General features: G+C 56.4%; 1 protein-coding gene across 1 annotated transcript in view; it reads left to right on the forward strand.

The window, feature by feature from the left end:
* The first annotated feature begins 13,846 nt into the window (after positions 1-13,846).
* The window catches only part of KCNG2 (potassium channel, voltage gated modifier subfamily G, member 2), a 1,467-nt gene continuing 998 nt past the window's right edge, over positions 13,847-14,315 (forward strand). Inside the window, exon 1 of the mRNA XM_014535961.1 lies at positions 13,847-14,311. Coding sequence (XP_014391447.1) covers positions 14,042-14,311 — 270 coding nt within the window. The 5' untranslated portion in view covers positions 13,847-14,041. The remainder of the gene's footprint in view (positions 14,312-14,315) is intronic.

Genomic DNA, 14,315 nt, shown 5'->3' on the forward strand with positions numbered 1-14,315 from the left:
GAGGCTGGGCTGGGAGCTGGGGCCGGGCTGGGGTGCTCTGGCAAAAGATGGGCAGCGGGGGCAAGGCCTAGGCCGGGGGTCTGGGATGAGGTCTGGGGCTTGGAGGCAGCTGGGTGGAGGGAGTTCTGCGGAGTGACCGGGGTCTAGGAAACCCCTCTGTCGCTGGTGGTTGCACCCACAGCGCTGGGCCCACCTTGGCCTGCTCATAATGTGCCCTGGGCGAGCCCTTCTCCCAGGCTGACATCTCTGCTAGGCCGTGCGCTGACAGCAGACACTCCAATTACAGCCATCTCCAAGAATTCAGCCAGGCTGGGCTGGTCTCTCCCACAGGCCCTGGAAGCTTGGTCAACAAGGGTATAGCACGTTCTGTATCTTAAGGTCTGGAGAGTTGTGTGCTCATGTGCCGTCAACCTGGACCTAAAGGATGTGGCCTCTTTGAGGGCTCGAGAGCCAGGGCCAGACTCTCGTCTCAGGCAAAGCCTTTGTCCAGACGCCCGGGGTCATTTCTGAGTATAGGGTGGACTTCCCATCCCCCTTCTGTCCTGTGAGAATGGCAGCCGCTGCGAACCCAGGCTGCGATGTTCAGGACATGGGCAGTGAAGCCTGGGTTTGTGTTGTCCCAGTGGGTGGGTTACGAGAAGAGGGCGCACCAGGGTTTGAAGGACATTGCTGAGTGTTGTCCTGAAAGCTGACCCTGCATTTCCTTATGGTGGGCAGGGCTTGGGATCAGCCTGCCCCAACCCCTCCGCAGTCCCCAGCTCCCACCTGCCAGGAGCTGGGCACTGCTCTGAACTGAGCCCTTCATCGGGCAGGGCAGCTCATCTCGGGAGCCTCAAATGCTGGGGAGGTTATGCCAGAGCTCACCGGGGGAGTCCACTCATTATTAAGACAGTGAGGAGCTGAAGGGAGATGTCCCGTGTCCTCCTGGAACATTAGCTGTTATCTGGCTTGACCACGAGTTGTGGCATCCCTGACTGCAGATTAAATTTGAATGTAAATGTCAGGGCATTGGTTTGGCATCCTTCACTGTTTGCCTGTCTGATTCCTGTCTGTTTCCAGTTGTGTTAACCAGGCCCAAGTATCGGATTATGCTGCCAAGAGGACACTTACATTTCGGGTTTCGAAGTAGCAATAATGCCATATAATATGCAGGATGGGAGCCATTTAGATGAGGGTCAGAGAACAGGAGGCCATAGGCCTGCTTCAACCAGTGACAGCACTGAGGCCAAGCCGGCCCCATGCAGAACCCTCCAGGGTGTGCACATGTATCTGAGTCGCCCACCATTCTGGTCTGTCCCCCTAACCTTCCCCATTTCCCCAAGCACCACTTCACACTACCGGGGACTGCCTTACCCGTCCAGGCATCAGATTAAACAGCATTAACCCAGTGTTGGTGAGCACATGTGCCGTCCACGACCTTGTGAGGGGACTTTAGGAAGCACCTGGGCCACTGCTCATCCGAAGGGCTGAGTCAGAAGTAAGTGTTGTCACTGCCGTGGGAAGGAAACGTTTTATGTTTCATCAACGTGTGTATGAGTGTGATAAAATATACACAAAATTTACCATATTTAAGCATGCTGTTTTGTGGTACTAAGTACACTCAGAGTGGTGTGCAGCCGCCACCACCATCTGTCCCCATGAAACAGCTCCCCAGTGCCCCCTGCCCCAGCCCCTGGGACCCACTGTCCACTTTCTGTCTCTGTGATGTTGACTGCTCCAGGCACCTCACATAAGCAGATCCTATGGTATTTGTCCCGTTGTGACTGGCTTATTTCGCTCAGCATGATATCCTCCAGGTTCATCCATATAGCATGTGTCTGAATCTCCTTCCTTTCTAAGGCTGGGCAGCATCCCACTGTGCAAATGGACCACATTGGGCTTATCCACCTTTCCACCAGTGGACACTGGGTTGCTTCCTCCTCTTGGCTGTTGTGACTATGGTGCTGTTAACATGGGTACGGCTGGGGCACAACCCTTGGGAGGTCTGCGCGTCCATTATTCTGGCATGAGTGGCTGTTGTGTGAAAGTGCTGCTGCCAGCGTGACTGGGAGATGGAGGCAGCAAGAAGAACATGACGTGCTCTGGGCCTCGTCCTGGAGAGCAGCACGCATAACCAATCACAGGCACCACTTCACCCGCTCTGGGTGGGACTGAGGGACTTCTAGGAAGAGCCCCTCCCACCCTGAGGGGGCCCGGCCTCCACAGAAGGCTCCAGACCTGGTGCTAGGGCATCCCTCTTAACGCCTGGCTCTGCACAGTCAGACAGGATGAGTTTTGGGGTCTGGGGGAGCTGAGGTGCAGGAGTTGGTGGGCTGGTTCCTATGGAGGCTCCAGGGAGAATCCCTCACGCCCTTTCAGCTTGTCCCCATGCCCCTCCTCCATCCTCAGAGCCATCACTCTGGTCCTTCTCCATCACCACCTCCGACCCTCCGGCCTCCCTCACCGGAGGACCTGTGACCGCACTGGGCCCCCTGTAGCCAGGACTCCGCAGCTCAGGGTCCTTACCTTCATTCCACCTGCACGGCCCTCCTGCCACAGGAGGTGACAGCCACGGTCACGGGGCAGGACATGGGTGTCTTCCTGGCTTATAGAGCTGCTCACAGCTTACATGATGACATGTAAAGGCTCGGTTTCTGCTGCTTGTCCTCCAGGCCCCCATCTGGGTCAGCAGCCCTGCCCACACGACACTGTTGGTCACAGTGAGCACCTGCCGCCCTGACAGCCCCCGGGACGCCCCCGTGCCCACACGCCCTGTGCTGTGCTCATGATCTCACACTAAGCAGACGTGAGATGTTCCTTCTTCCTCACGGAGTCCCACCTCCTGTTTGGGGGACTCTGAGGGCGTGGCAACCTAGAGCGGAGACTCAGTGCTGTGACACCAGAGTTGGCCGTTGCGGAGTCTCTGGAAAGAACTGTGGCTTCCCTTGGAAATAAGGTGAAGTGTCTAAGGAGCGAAGACCTGTTATGTGCCCGACTATAACGGGAAGGCACGGGAACAGTGCCCAGAAAACTTGTGGAACACTCAATCCTAAATTATCTTTGGGCAAAACATTCACCATGTGTCACCAACAGCTCCCAGAACTAAGAACAAAGCATCTTCAACAAAATTAAATGTGCTTCCTCGGGGCACCCCCAGCCCAGAGAGAGGGGAGCAGGCCGCCAGCCCCGTCCCCACCACACCCATGTCCCCCCAGCTGCATGTCACCCTCCGGGCCGTGGCCTCCACCTGCGGGACCAGGAAGGCATGTGCCCAGGACCCACCTTGCCCCATCCGAGAAGGTCTTCACCTCACAGCGCCGTGTGCGGGGCTCCCTCCTCAGCGCCAGTCCTCAGCCGGACCATCCATGCCATGTTCATAGCTCTGAGGAAGGAAAACTTGGGGGTTCCCAGACCCCGGCCTTGGGGTAGAAATACCAAAACCCTAAACATCCACTGGAAGTTCTCCTAGGTCTTCTGACCCAAAAATGTACCTTCTGACAACAAAACCCTCGCAGCGGGAGCCTTGCTTTGTTCTCAGGAGAAACCGTCACAGTAGTGATACCCGGAGACGTTCTGCCGCTCACTCCAAGGCTAGAGCCGGCAGACAAGTCGCTGTTTCGATGCCACGTGCTTGGAGGCCCTGGGGTCAGAGCTGGAGGTGGTGCCCGTCACCCTGTCACTGAGCAGAGACCAGGCTCAGTGGGAAGGGCTCCTCGGGCTCGTGGACAGCGAGGCAGGGCTGATCCAAACCTCCCAGCCCCCGTCACTGAGGAAGCCCCAAGCCAGAGGGCAGACCCCTACTTCCCGCTGCCTCTGTGGCGTCTCCAGTGGATCTGCAGCCTGCGCTTCTCTGCCTGACACACGGCCAGGGCTGACACGCTGTGCTTAGGGCCTGGGCACCTTGATGGGCACCAGGTGAGCATGCATGTGTGACCAGAGCACCCCACCTACTGTGGAATAGCCTGAAAGCGAGTATTGATTCCCCTGAGAATGTGTGTCTGGGGTGAAATTGTTGACAGTGGCACAGTCATTGGGTCTAGCGTTCTCTCCAATGCCAGGAGAGGTCAAGGCCAGGCCCAGGGGTAGGCGGTTGTGGGTGTTGTCACATGACCTAGAGGAGAGGCCTCCCAACGGCGGAGGGTGTGGACAGACACTGGTGTCCCAGTAGACAGCTCGGGGATTCTGCTGTGGGTGGTGGCCGGGGTGCTGCTTGGAGACCGTGCTGAGCTCTGGTGCTGAGACCGGGGTCTGGTGGGTGGCCGGGCAGGCTGTGTGCTCCAGCCTTCGGGAGACCGTCCCTGCACGCCAGGGTCCGAGGGTGGGGCTGTTCTGCTCGGAAGCTATCAAGCCCTTTTCACTGCAGCTGATGTCTGGCTCTGTGAGTCGATTTTCTTCCTTTAAACCCATGTGATTAAATCAAGGCCTGCATAATTAGTTATAGATTTCACGACTGGGATTTCAGAGATTGAATTCACTGAGAACATTTGGCAGCAGCATGGGAAGCTGGTGACAAAGTTTCTGCTGCCTGTGGGCACACATCGAGCCTTGCCAGCCTCCTCCTGGGGGAGAGCTTTGCTGTCTCTGAGCTGTAGTAGGTTCTCAGAAAACAGAACCAACAGGACAGATGTATACAGGGTGGGCAAAAGAGGGTTTACATTGTGAGTATGCGAAACAATTTATAAAGTGTTGGCTTGCACCAGGAGGGAGGCTGAGAACACCTGAGACCCGGGGTTGGCAGGCTAGAGACCGAGGAAGACCCAAAGAAGATGTCCCAGTCCAGCCCTGGGGCTGGAGGCCCACACGCGAGGGAGGTCAGCCTTTCTCTTCTGTTCAGTCCTTCGACTGATTGGACGAGGCCCACCCATACCAGCAGGACGATTGGCTTACTTGGAGCCCAGCAACTCAAACATTAACCTCACTCAGAGGCACCCTCCCAAACAGACCCAGATCGTGTCTGACCAATGTCTGGGCACCCATGGCCCAGTCAGGTTGACACATGAAATTCACCATGGCCCTCGCTATCTCCTGGTCCATGTGTCTGTGGTTTGGGTGGGAAGTCCTGTTCACTAACACACCCCTCAAGCCCAGGCCCTGAGAGAACAGATGGCATTTGGGGATCTGTGAGGCACCCTCTGAAGGGAAGGGCCTCCTGAGAGCAGTGGCATGAAGCCTGTCACCTGCCCTAACGCAGGCCCGTAAAACAGAGATGTGGGCTGAGCCCTGGGTGAGCAGGGGCTTCTGCATCAGGAGCCGATTTCTTGGGAAAGAGCAGGCAGAGTGGACTGAATGTTACGTTGCCCCCATGTGTACACTGAAACCTAACCCCCCTCCCAGATAGTATTAGGAGGTGGGGCCTTTGGAAGGTGATTTGGTCATGAGGTTGGAGCCCCCATGACTGGGATTGTAAGTCTCATTAAAGGGCCCCCAGAGAGCTTGCTCCCCTCCTGCCACAGAAGGACACACAACAGACAATGTCTATGACCCAGGAAGCAGCCTCACCAGCCCCAGAATCTGCGGGCCCTGGGATCTTGGACTTCCGGAACCAAGAGAACTAAATATGTGCTGGGTAAGCTGCCAGTCCTGGAGTGTCCTGTTGGCAACGTTCTGCACCAGGAGCCAGCAAAACCCAGTGGCAATATCAAGCCACGGCTGGACCTTGTCGGGAGCCAGACCTGCCTGGGCTCAGGTCCTTTCGCTTCGCCTTTCTCTTCTGCTGCTGAGAGAGGGGAGGCAAGCACCTGGCAGGGGTGCCCATGGCCTCCGAGGCATCAGCCCCGTCCTTGGTGCCTGTGCCCCTGCCACGCTGCCCAGAATCGTCGTCCAAGGCCCCAGACGGCCATCAGCGCCCACGTCTGAGCTGAGCAACCGCTGCTTGTTTTCATGGAGACCCCACTGTGGACTCTTAGAGGAGCTGAAAACAGCCGCATGTGCCAAGGGATAAACATGAAGCTCAGAACATTTTTCCCCTCTACTTTCTGCACAAATTTGGCATCAAAAAAAGAAAGGATTTGAGTTTTGGATTTGTGCTTATCTGAAAAATAAAAGACCTATGCTCCAATGCCTAGAATAGAAGCTTTAGGATTCCCCCCTCCTCCCCCCTGTTTTCTAAGACTTTATTTTTTAGAGCAGTTTTAGGGTCACAGCAGAATTGAGAAAAAGGTATTAAGGTTTCCCACATTCCCCTATCCCCACTGCACAGCCTCCCTATTATCCTTGTCTCACACCATGTGGGAAATTTGTTACTCTGATGGATCGACACAGAGAAAACCTTGTCGCCTACAGTCCATGGTTTATTTTAGGGTCACTTCTGGAGTACAACCTGTGGGTGTGGACAAATGTATCAAGTCATGTATCCACCATCACAGTGTCACACAGAGTAGCTTCACTGCCCTACACATCCCCTGTGCTCACCTGTTCATCCCTCCTCCCCCTAACCCCTGGCAAACACTGATCTGTTTACTGTCTCCATCGCTTTGCCTTTTCCAGAAGGTAGTTGCACTCATAATACAATATGAAGCCTTTTCAGATTGACTTCTTTCACTTAGTCATGTGCATTTTGCGTTCCTCTGGGTCTTTTCATGGCTCGACAGCCCATTTCTTTTTATTGCTGAACAATATTCCATTGTCTGGGCAGGCCATTCCCCTGCTGAGGGACATCTTGGCTGCTCCCAAGTCTTGGCGACTCTCAGAGCAGCAGGGTCACGCCCTCACCCTCCCTCCTGGGGCCTTGGGATCCTTGGGCTGCAGGCAGCTCCCAACACCCCTCTGGCCTCTGGATGAAGGCACAGCTGCCCGCAGAGCAGAGGCCACTGCAGAGCAGAGCATCTGGGAAGGCTCGGCCTGGGCTCCACGGGCCCTCCCTGCTGCCTCCCTGACTGAGCCGGTGTGCCCAGCAGGCCTGAGTCCTGCTTTTCCTCACCAGCCACCTGGAGGGCACAGGGAACCAGTCCCACCCCTTCAGGAAGCTCCCGGAGCGCCTGCCCACCCTGGCCCTGCCGGGGACCCAAATGGAGCAGAACAGTGTGGGGGCGAAGGTGAAAGCGGAGTCTCTGATAACATGGGTCTGACAGGAGCCCTGCGCCCACTCAGCCAGATGAGGGCCCCTTCAGACCAGGTGCTCGGGAGTTGAACACCTTTAGGGAAATTACCGAAAACGGGATTAAAACAGTTTTTAAAAGCCTCCCAACTGGAAATTGCTCGTGGTCACAGCATCGAGGGAAGCTCCGCCTCTGGCCTGCTCTCAGTCCAGGTCACGGCTATTCCATTGTCTGGATGATGCTCTGCATTCGGGCATCCCCCTGAGAAAACAGAACGAGGAGGTGCAGGCAGGCTCCAGGGGTGCCCAGACGCACAGGCACTGCGCTCAGTGTCCGGCACTCGGTTAGTGCTTGGAGGTCACCGACGTGAGATTCTGGTCGTCAAGAACAGGAGGCCACAACATGCACCACTTGCTGTGACTCATGGCGCCAGCCGTGTCCCAGGGCTCTGCATGGACCTGAGCCAGGGCGGTGGACCTGGGACAGGATAGCCAGTCCTCACTTCTGAGGTGGTTCCTGAGCAGCTGCTGGAAACGGAGCAGACATTTGGGACAGGCCAAGTTGCAGGCAGCTTCTGGTCTCGGGACGGGTCTGTGGAGGGGGCGTATTGTCCCAGAGGCAGCATCAGGGCACAGAGCCCAGGGTGGATGCTGACAGAAGAAAAAATAAAATTTCCAGGCCTGAAAATTACTGTGGCATATCTCCGCTCCAGTAAAGAATGCAAGAGCAAACAAGATCCGAGGGCCCAGCAGGGATTTCGTGAGCCTCCCATGCATGGCTGGTGGGTTTGCAGGTGTCAGCCAGTGTGGGTCCCGTTTTGTCACCGCCCGGACACTCAGCCGCTATACCCGTTGTCCTCCATACGGTGAGATTCGTGATGACACCAATGACGAATGTAAGTGCACAGCCTGGACCGGCGAGGCAGAGCTCCTGGAGAGGGTCCTGGAACGGAATTCTTCCCAGGGGAACATGGAGGGGGCAGCCAGCAAGCCTGCTGTGCCCACGGCCACCTGCCGGGCTTTGCAGGACTGGATTTGCTCAGGAACTTGCCCTGAGGACATCCATTCAGAGCTGGCCACACAGAGTCCTACAGAAAACCTTGGCTCGTCTTGTGGGCCCGTGGGCACTGATTGGTGGAGTGCCCTCTGCCTCTGGCTGCCCAATGCACAGTGCGGTGGAGGGGAAGTCTCTCTTGCCTGGAAAAAAATCACTTCCTGCAGAACCCAGTCGGAAAGCCTGGGTGTCCAGTCGGTGGGCACCCTGGTGGTTTCATGCTGTGGTCATGGGGCTGGGGAAGCGCCCACCCTTGCCGTGCAGAGGGGAGCCTGAGTGTGGCAGTTACTGAATTCCTGGCTGGGCACCGAGCAGAAGACCCCCCCAACCCTGGGCGTCTCTGGAGAAGCCACGACAGAAACCCCCGAAAAGCAAACGCTCCGCCCTGTGGGGCAGGTGGGACTCAGGCTGCCTGGGAACATCCAGGGAAGAGGGGAGCTTGTGAAACTTGGGGTCCTTGATGAAACTCTGAGCCAGAACCTCGGACCAGGCTGCAGCTCCAGGGAGCTCAGCTGGTGCCTCGCCGGTTGCGGGGAGCAGTGCGCATGCGCTGGCGGACAGTCTTGAGGACTGGAGGCAGCACCGCGCTTTCCCACAGAAATGCGGCCGAAGTGAAGGAACTGAATGGAGAGCAGCGGCTGCCAATGTGCCATTCTCTGCGGCTCAGAATCAACTCCGTGGTTTGGAGCCCTTCTCTCCTGAGATGGATGCCCTCTTCGTGCATTCACGGGGGCGCTGCCACCTGTAATCATCGTGTGCACCTGTGTCTGTAGCAGCTAGAGTCGGTCACTCCTGCAGGAATGGACGGCCCAGTAGGATGGGTTTGCAGCCGTGAGCATCAGGCCAGCTCAGCCACTTCTCAGGGCCCAAATCCCATGGGGCTGGTGGTCCCAGTTCCCTCTTGTGCCCAGTCCAGGACGTCTCCCCCAGGAGTGAGCTCACAGGGCGGATGGAAGACCAGCCGGGTCAGCTGTGGGAGAGTGTGGGACACTCTGTAAGGCACTTGTATTTACTTCTTTCCGGAGACAGCACAGAACCCAGGGTGGTGACAGGAGAGCGATTGACAGCCTGCTTCAGCACAGGTGACTGAAAGAGCACATTCCTCACTGCTGTGCAAGTGACTGGTGCTATTTTTAAACAATCTGTTCTCTAACGTCCATTGAATATTCCTATTTCTATGTTTGCACTACAGGAGCCTTTCCCATAGATAATTAGAAAAAATAAATTCAATTCAGTTCAAAGTCAAGTTATTATAAGTTCGTAGTTAGTGAAGTGAATTAAGTGCTTTCTTCTGGGTATTAATGGGGGCTAAACACAGAGCAGCACACAGTCATGAAGGGTAAACAGATCCATAGGAGTAGGTGCTGCCTGTAGGATTTATCTGCACCATGTCTAGTGCACAGTCGCCCTGCTGGTCCATTTTGCTGGCTACACATTTCTGATGGATTGATGGAGACAATGTCCAGAAAATACAGAGGCAGTAAAAGGATGTGAACAGCGTGGGGATTAATTACGCATTAGATCAGTGGTTCTCAACCGTCTGGCCCTTTAAATACAGCTCCTCATGTTGTGACCCAACCATAAAATTATTTTCGTTGCTACTTCATAACTAAATGTTGCTACTGTTATGAATCATAATGTAAATATCTGATATGCAGGATGGTCTTAGGCGACCCCTGTGAAAGGGTCGTTCGGCCGCCAAAGGGGTCGCGACCCACAGGTTGAGAACCGCTGCATTAGATGAAGAGGGGAGCTTGTGAAACTTGGGGTCCTTGATGAAACTCTGAGCCAGAACCTCGGACCAGGCTGCAGCTCCAGGGAGCTCAGCTGGTGCCTCGCCGGTTGGCTTACAGAGAGGACCCCCACTGGCCTCCCTCCATCTCCTGGCTTAATAGAATCAGCATTGTCCTTGGCAGGGCTCACGCCACTGAATTTTTGATGCTCTGAAATGAGAACAAAGCCGGGGATGGACGCATGCCGGGGCCAGGCCTCTCCCAAGAGTCAGCCGTGACCGCCCCACAGCCTCTGTTACTGAAAAGACTTGGCCCTGAGCTTCCGTTCATTTTCACTAGAAAATAAAAACAGGGACAGTGCCAAGTGAATACCATGCGGGAGGCCATGCCTTCCAACAACAGTTTCAAAAACACTTTCCAAAAGTTGGCTTGGACCAGCTGTCACCATCCTTGGTGTTGGAACCAGCCTGGTCCGTCCCCCGGGCCGCCTCTGCCTGGCGTGGACGGTGCCCTCCAGGGTCTCCTGGCGCTCATCCAGCCCACCTGCCCCGTTGGGCATGGAGAACATTCCGAGCCGTTGTGCTGTTTGGTTGGGTTTTGTAATAGTGGACGACGCCATCCACATAAGGGTTAGGGACACTGTTGGGCAGCCACCCTCCCACGGCCTCGTAAGTGTGTCTGTAATGAGCTCAGACTTCTCACATTCAGTGAGCTGCTTCCTTGGGGGCAGCTGACTTTTGGTTCTTGAGCCACAAGTAATTGGAAGAGGCCCAGTTCCAATCCTGGAAAGAAAACAAATTATAAGGAAAGGAGCTGGGACCCAAACGCAGGGGCTGAGTCTGGGGATACTTGTGCAGACTCTGCAGGTGGGCACCCAGGTCCAGGGCGGTCACTTGTGAGGGCGCAGTGTCTTGTGGCCTTTCACCAACAGGGAAGTTTGCCTCTTGGACCAGCTGTTCACCACAGGCCAGGGCCCAGTCCCCTGGGGACACAGTGTTGGCTGGGGGAGCTCGGGGGAGCCTGGGGAGCAGGTCTGGGAGCCAGGGTTCAGGCGGGATGAGGGTGGTGGTGGTGCTCACAGCGTGGGAGCTGGTGCCTGTAGGGAAGGCTGTGTCAGTGCATGGGGACCAGAGGCCCTGCCAGGAAAGCTGGTGAGGATGGGAGGGGGGTGTTCCCCGAGTTCATGCTGGCATGAGCACACACCTGTTCTCAGAGGAACACCATGGGGACCTGAAGGGTGGACAGGCCCCACCACTGAAAGAATGGACATGAGGTCCTGCCACGGCCCACAAGGCCCCACGTTCTTTCCCTCCAGAAGCATCTGCTGGAGTCTGTGTCCTCTCCAAACAGTGGCCGGCCCGGCAGCAGTCAGCAGGTCGCCCTGTCCACCCCCGTGGTTGGTCGGATGGGAGCAGAGTGGTCCGGGAGCAGAAACAGTGCTGAGCTGGCTGAGCAGAAGGAGTTTAGAAGGCGCCCAGCTGGACAGGGGAGGGCAGGGCCACCAGGGTGTTGGGGCAGCTGCACCTGGTGCTCAAACCCATGATAAACTCACGTCAGCACCTGCTGAGGCCTGATTCACCAAAGCCCCGAATGTCTGTGAAACACAAGCAAAAGCCAGGCGAATAAATAGGGGGTGGGGGCTTCAAACCCGGTGAGCCAGCTGAAGGGAGGTTTATGTCTGACCTGATTTGGGCCAAATAGGCCAGATGTGTCAAAGTATGATAAATCGGGGTCTGTTTTCTGGGTTAAAATGTGCAGAAATAGCTCCCTCCAATTAACCTGCACAGCTGGTCCTTAAGGAAACGGCTGGAGGAGGGGGTACCAGGGAATCCACAGGCCTGCCTTCTCCCGAATCCACCAGGATGGGTCTGGCTGCAGGTTGGCACTGGGGTCTCTCCTCCTGCATGGCCCAGGGTCTGTGCCCTCCTCTCCCCAAACTCAGTGGTCGAAACCCCCAAAGGGGGCTCACACAGAACCTAGCTGGGCAGCTGTGCTGAGATTTGGGGCCGGGCCCACAGTCAGCCCAGCAAGGGGTGTTGTATGGGTTGTGTCTGGGGCTGCCGATCACAAGACCACCACAGGTTCCTTGAGGTCCTCAGGCTCCTGATCAGGTGGCGTCCCGGCAGAGATATGTCACTGCTCTGACCTGGTGTCGAGGCTGACTCCATCCACCCTCCTCCCCGTCACCCACTGTCGCTGAGGATGGCGGCTTCCCTCCTAAGCCCTTCCCCAGGGCGGAGAGTGGGTTTCTAACCAGGTCTGTCCCAGTCCCCACGGGCCCTGCGGTCTCTTGACTGAAAACTTGTGGATCCAGGTTTTCCCCAAATCCAGTTACTGGCCCAGATCCAGCAGAAAGCCCCCCTGCTCTCACCAGTGCCCCAAACCATGGTAATCAGGAATGCCCTTCAACCTCTCTGAGCTTACACCCAACTTGACACAGAGGGGTGACAAAGCCAGAGCCCCCCAAGGAGTGTTTCACCCCGGGTCAAACTCAGAGCCCCCCACCCCTTGCCCTGCTGCCCCATGAGGCTCAGGGCTGGACTCAAAAGCCTTCCCACTGGCCCAGGCAGCATGGAGTGACCAGCCCTAAATAGCGGATAAAACTTTACCACCCTCAGGGGATGAGCAAGCACCAAAAATTGCTGGAACAAAACCCACCCCAAACCTAGAAGCAACAAGCTGCAACAGGTCTCACATGGCTGTGAGCTCAGTGAGCCTGGTGTAGGTCTAGGGGAGATGCCCCTCCCCATGGCCAGGGGAACGGAGACCCTGCCTCTGAGCCCTGCTCACCGGCTGAACTCAGGAGGGGTGCAGAAGGGGTTCTTATTTAGGGATGATGCCAGGGTGTGGAGCAGGAGACTCCACACCACCCCACGAGGCTCCCAGCCCTGTGCCAGCCCAGAGGGGTCTAGAATGATGAGCTGGGAGACAGAAGCTGTGGGACTCTCTGCGGCCCACCCTCGTGTCTGGAGGCCACGGAAGCAAGTCCGTGGCCAGGGTTTCCAGGCACACCACAGGGACAATGATTAACGTAGAGGCCAAGGTATTGGGTTCTGACAGCTCATTAATGGGAAGGCCGGGCTCTGCTCAATACACAAATCACCCAATAGTGAGTGCCAGTCGGAGGAAGGTTTTTGGGAGCCCAATTTGCCCAGTTCCTTGCAGACAGTGTGATACATCAGTGCCTGGCCCTAAAGATTCAAGACAGGACTTGGGGAGCAGCCGTGTGGGGTCCCACCACCTCTGTGCCCTTGAGTACCAAGGTATTGAAAAACTGACTGCTGACCCCCAACCTGTTCTCCATTTAAGCCTTAAATTTTAAGGCGTCAGGTGGGTCCTCAAGTTGCTGTCTCTGCGTGGTGGAAGGTCACCACTGCTGGCCCCCACCACTGAGGGCTCGGGAAGCTGGACGGGCATGAGGGTCTGTCCTCAGTGCCCAGAGGGTCATGAGCCAGGTGGGGGGGCACTGCAAGGCACAGGGAGGCCAAGTGGCCCCGGCCTGGCCCCTGGTGGTCTCACCTCCGGGGTGAGGTGGGCCGGGGACTCAGAGCACAGAGCACATGGTGTCAGCTGAGCCCCTCTTCTCCACCCCACTGGCCTGGGGCTCGCCCAGGTGGCAGGCTGAGCAGCTGAACCTCTCTCCTCCCCCCAAGCTGGAGCCCAGAACCCTTGGCTGCAGTCTCTGGAGTGGAGTCTCCTCCCAGGGGTAGGGGGCAAGGGGTCTTGGTTCGAATAGCAAACTCTTTCCTTCCTTCACAGATTTTCAGATTTTCTTAAATAGATGTTGCATTTCCTTCTTGCCCTTAGGACTGTTTCCAGAGTCTTTAAATGGCTGTTTGTTTGTTTTTAAATGATCTTTACCAGTTTTGCTGGGGATCAGGTCAGCTGAGCTCCTGTGGGAAGCCAATATCCAATTAACTTTTTTTGTTGGTAATCCTCACCCGAAGATATTTGTTCCATTGATGTTTAGAGAGAGTGGACGGAGGGAGGGAGAGAAACATCAATGTGAGAGAGATACATCAATTGGTTGCTTCCCAGACCTGGGCAGGATGGAACCTGAAACCCAGGTGCCTGCCCTTGACCAGGAATTGAACCCATGACCCTTCGTGGGGGTGCGGGCTGGCCCGTGGTGCACTCTAACCACTGATCCACACCGGCCAGGGCTTCCATTAAATATTTTTTTACAGGAATTGGGCATTTTTGTGGCTACCCCTGGCCCTCCTGCAGTAGCACACTTGCATGGGTTGGGGTCAGGAGTCAGGGCAGCTGGGTTTGACATCCCTCCATCATGGGGAACCTCTCTGCCCCAACACGTGTCCCTCTCCTCCCCAGGGCGAGTGCTCCCGCAAATGCCACAACCTCTTCGTGATGGAGACGGTGTGCGTGGCCTGGTTCTCCTTGGAGTTCCTGCTGCGCTCGCTGCAGGCCGAGAACAAGTGCGCCTTCCTACGGACGCCGCTCAATATCATCGACATCCTGGCCATCCTGCCCTTCTACGTGTCGCTGCTCGTGG

The sequence above is a fragment of the Myotis brandtii genome, unplaced genomic scaffold (genome assembly GCF_000412655.1).
Source record: "Myotis brandtii unplaced genomic scaffold, ASM41265v1 scaffold154, whole genome shotgun sequence".
In the NCBI taxonomy this organism is placed as follows: domain Eukaryota; kingdom Metazoa; phylum Chordata; class Mammalia; order Chiroptera; family Vespertilionidae; genus Myotis; species Myotis brandtii.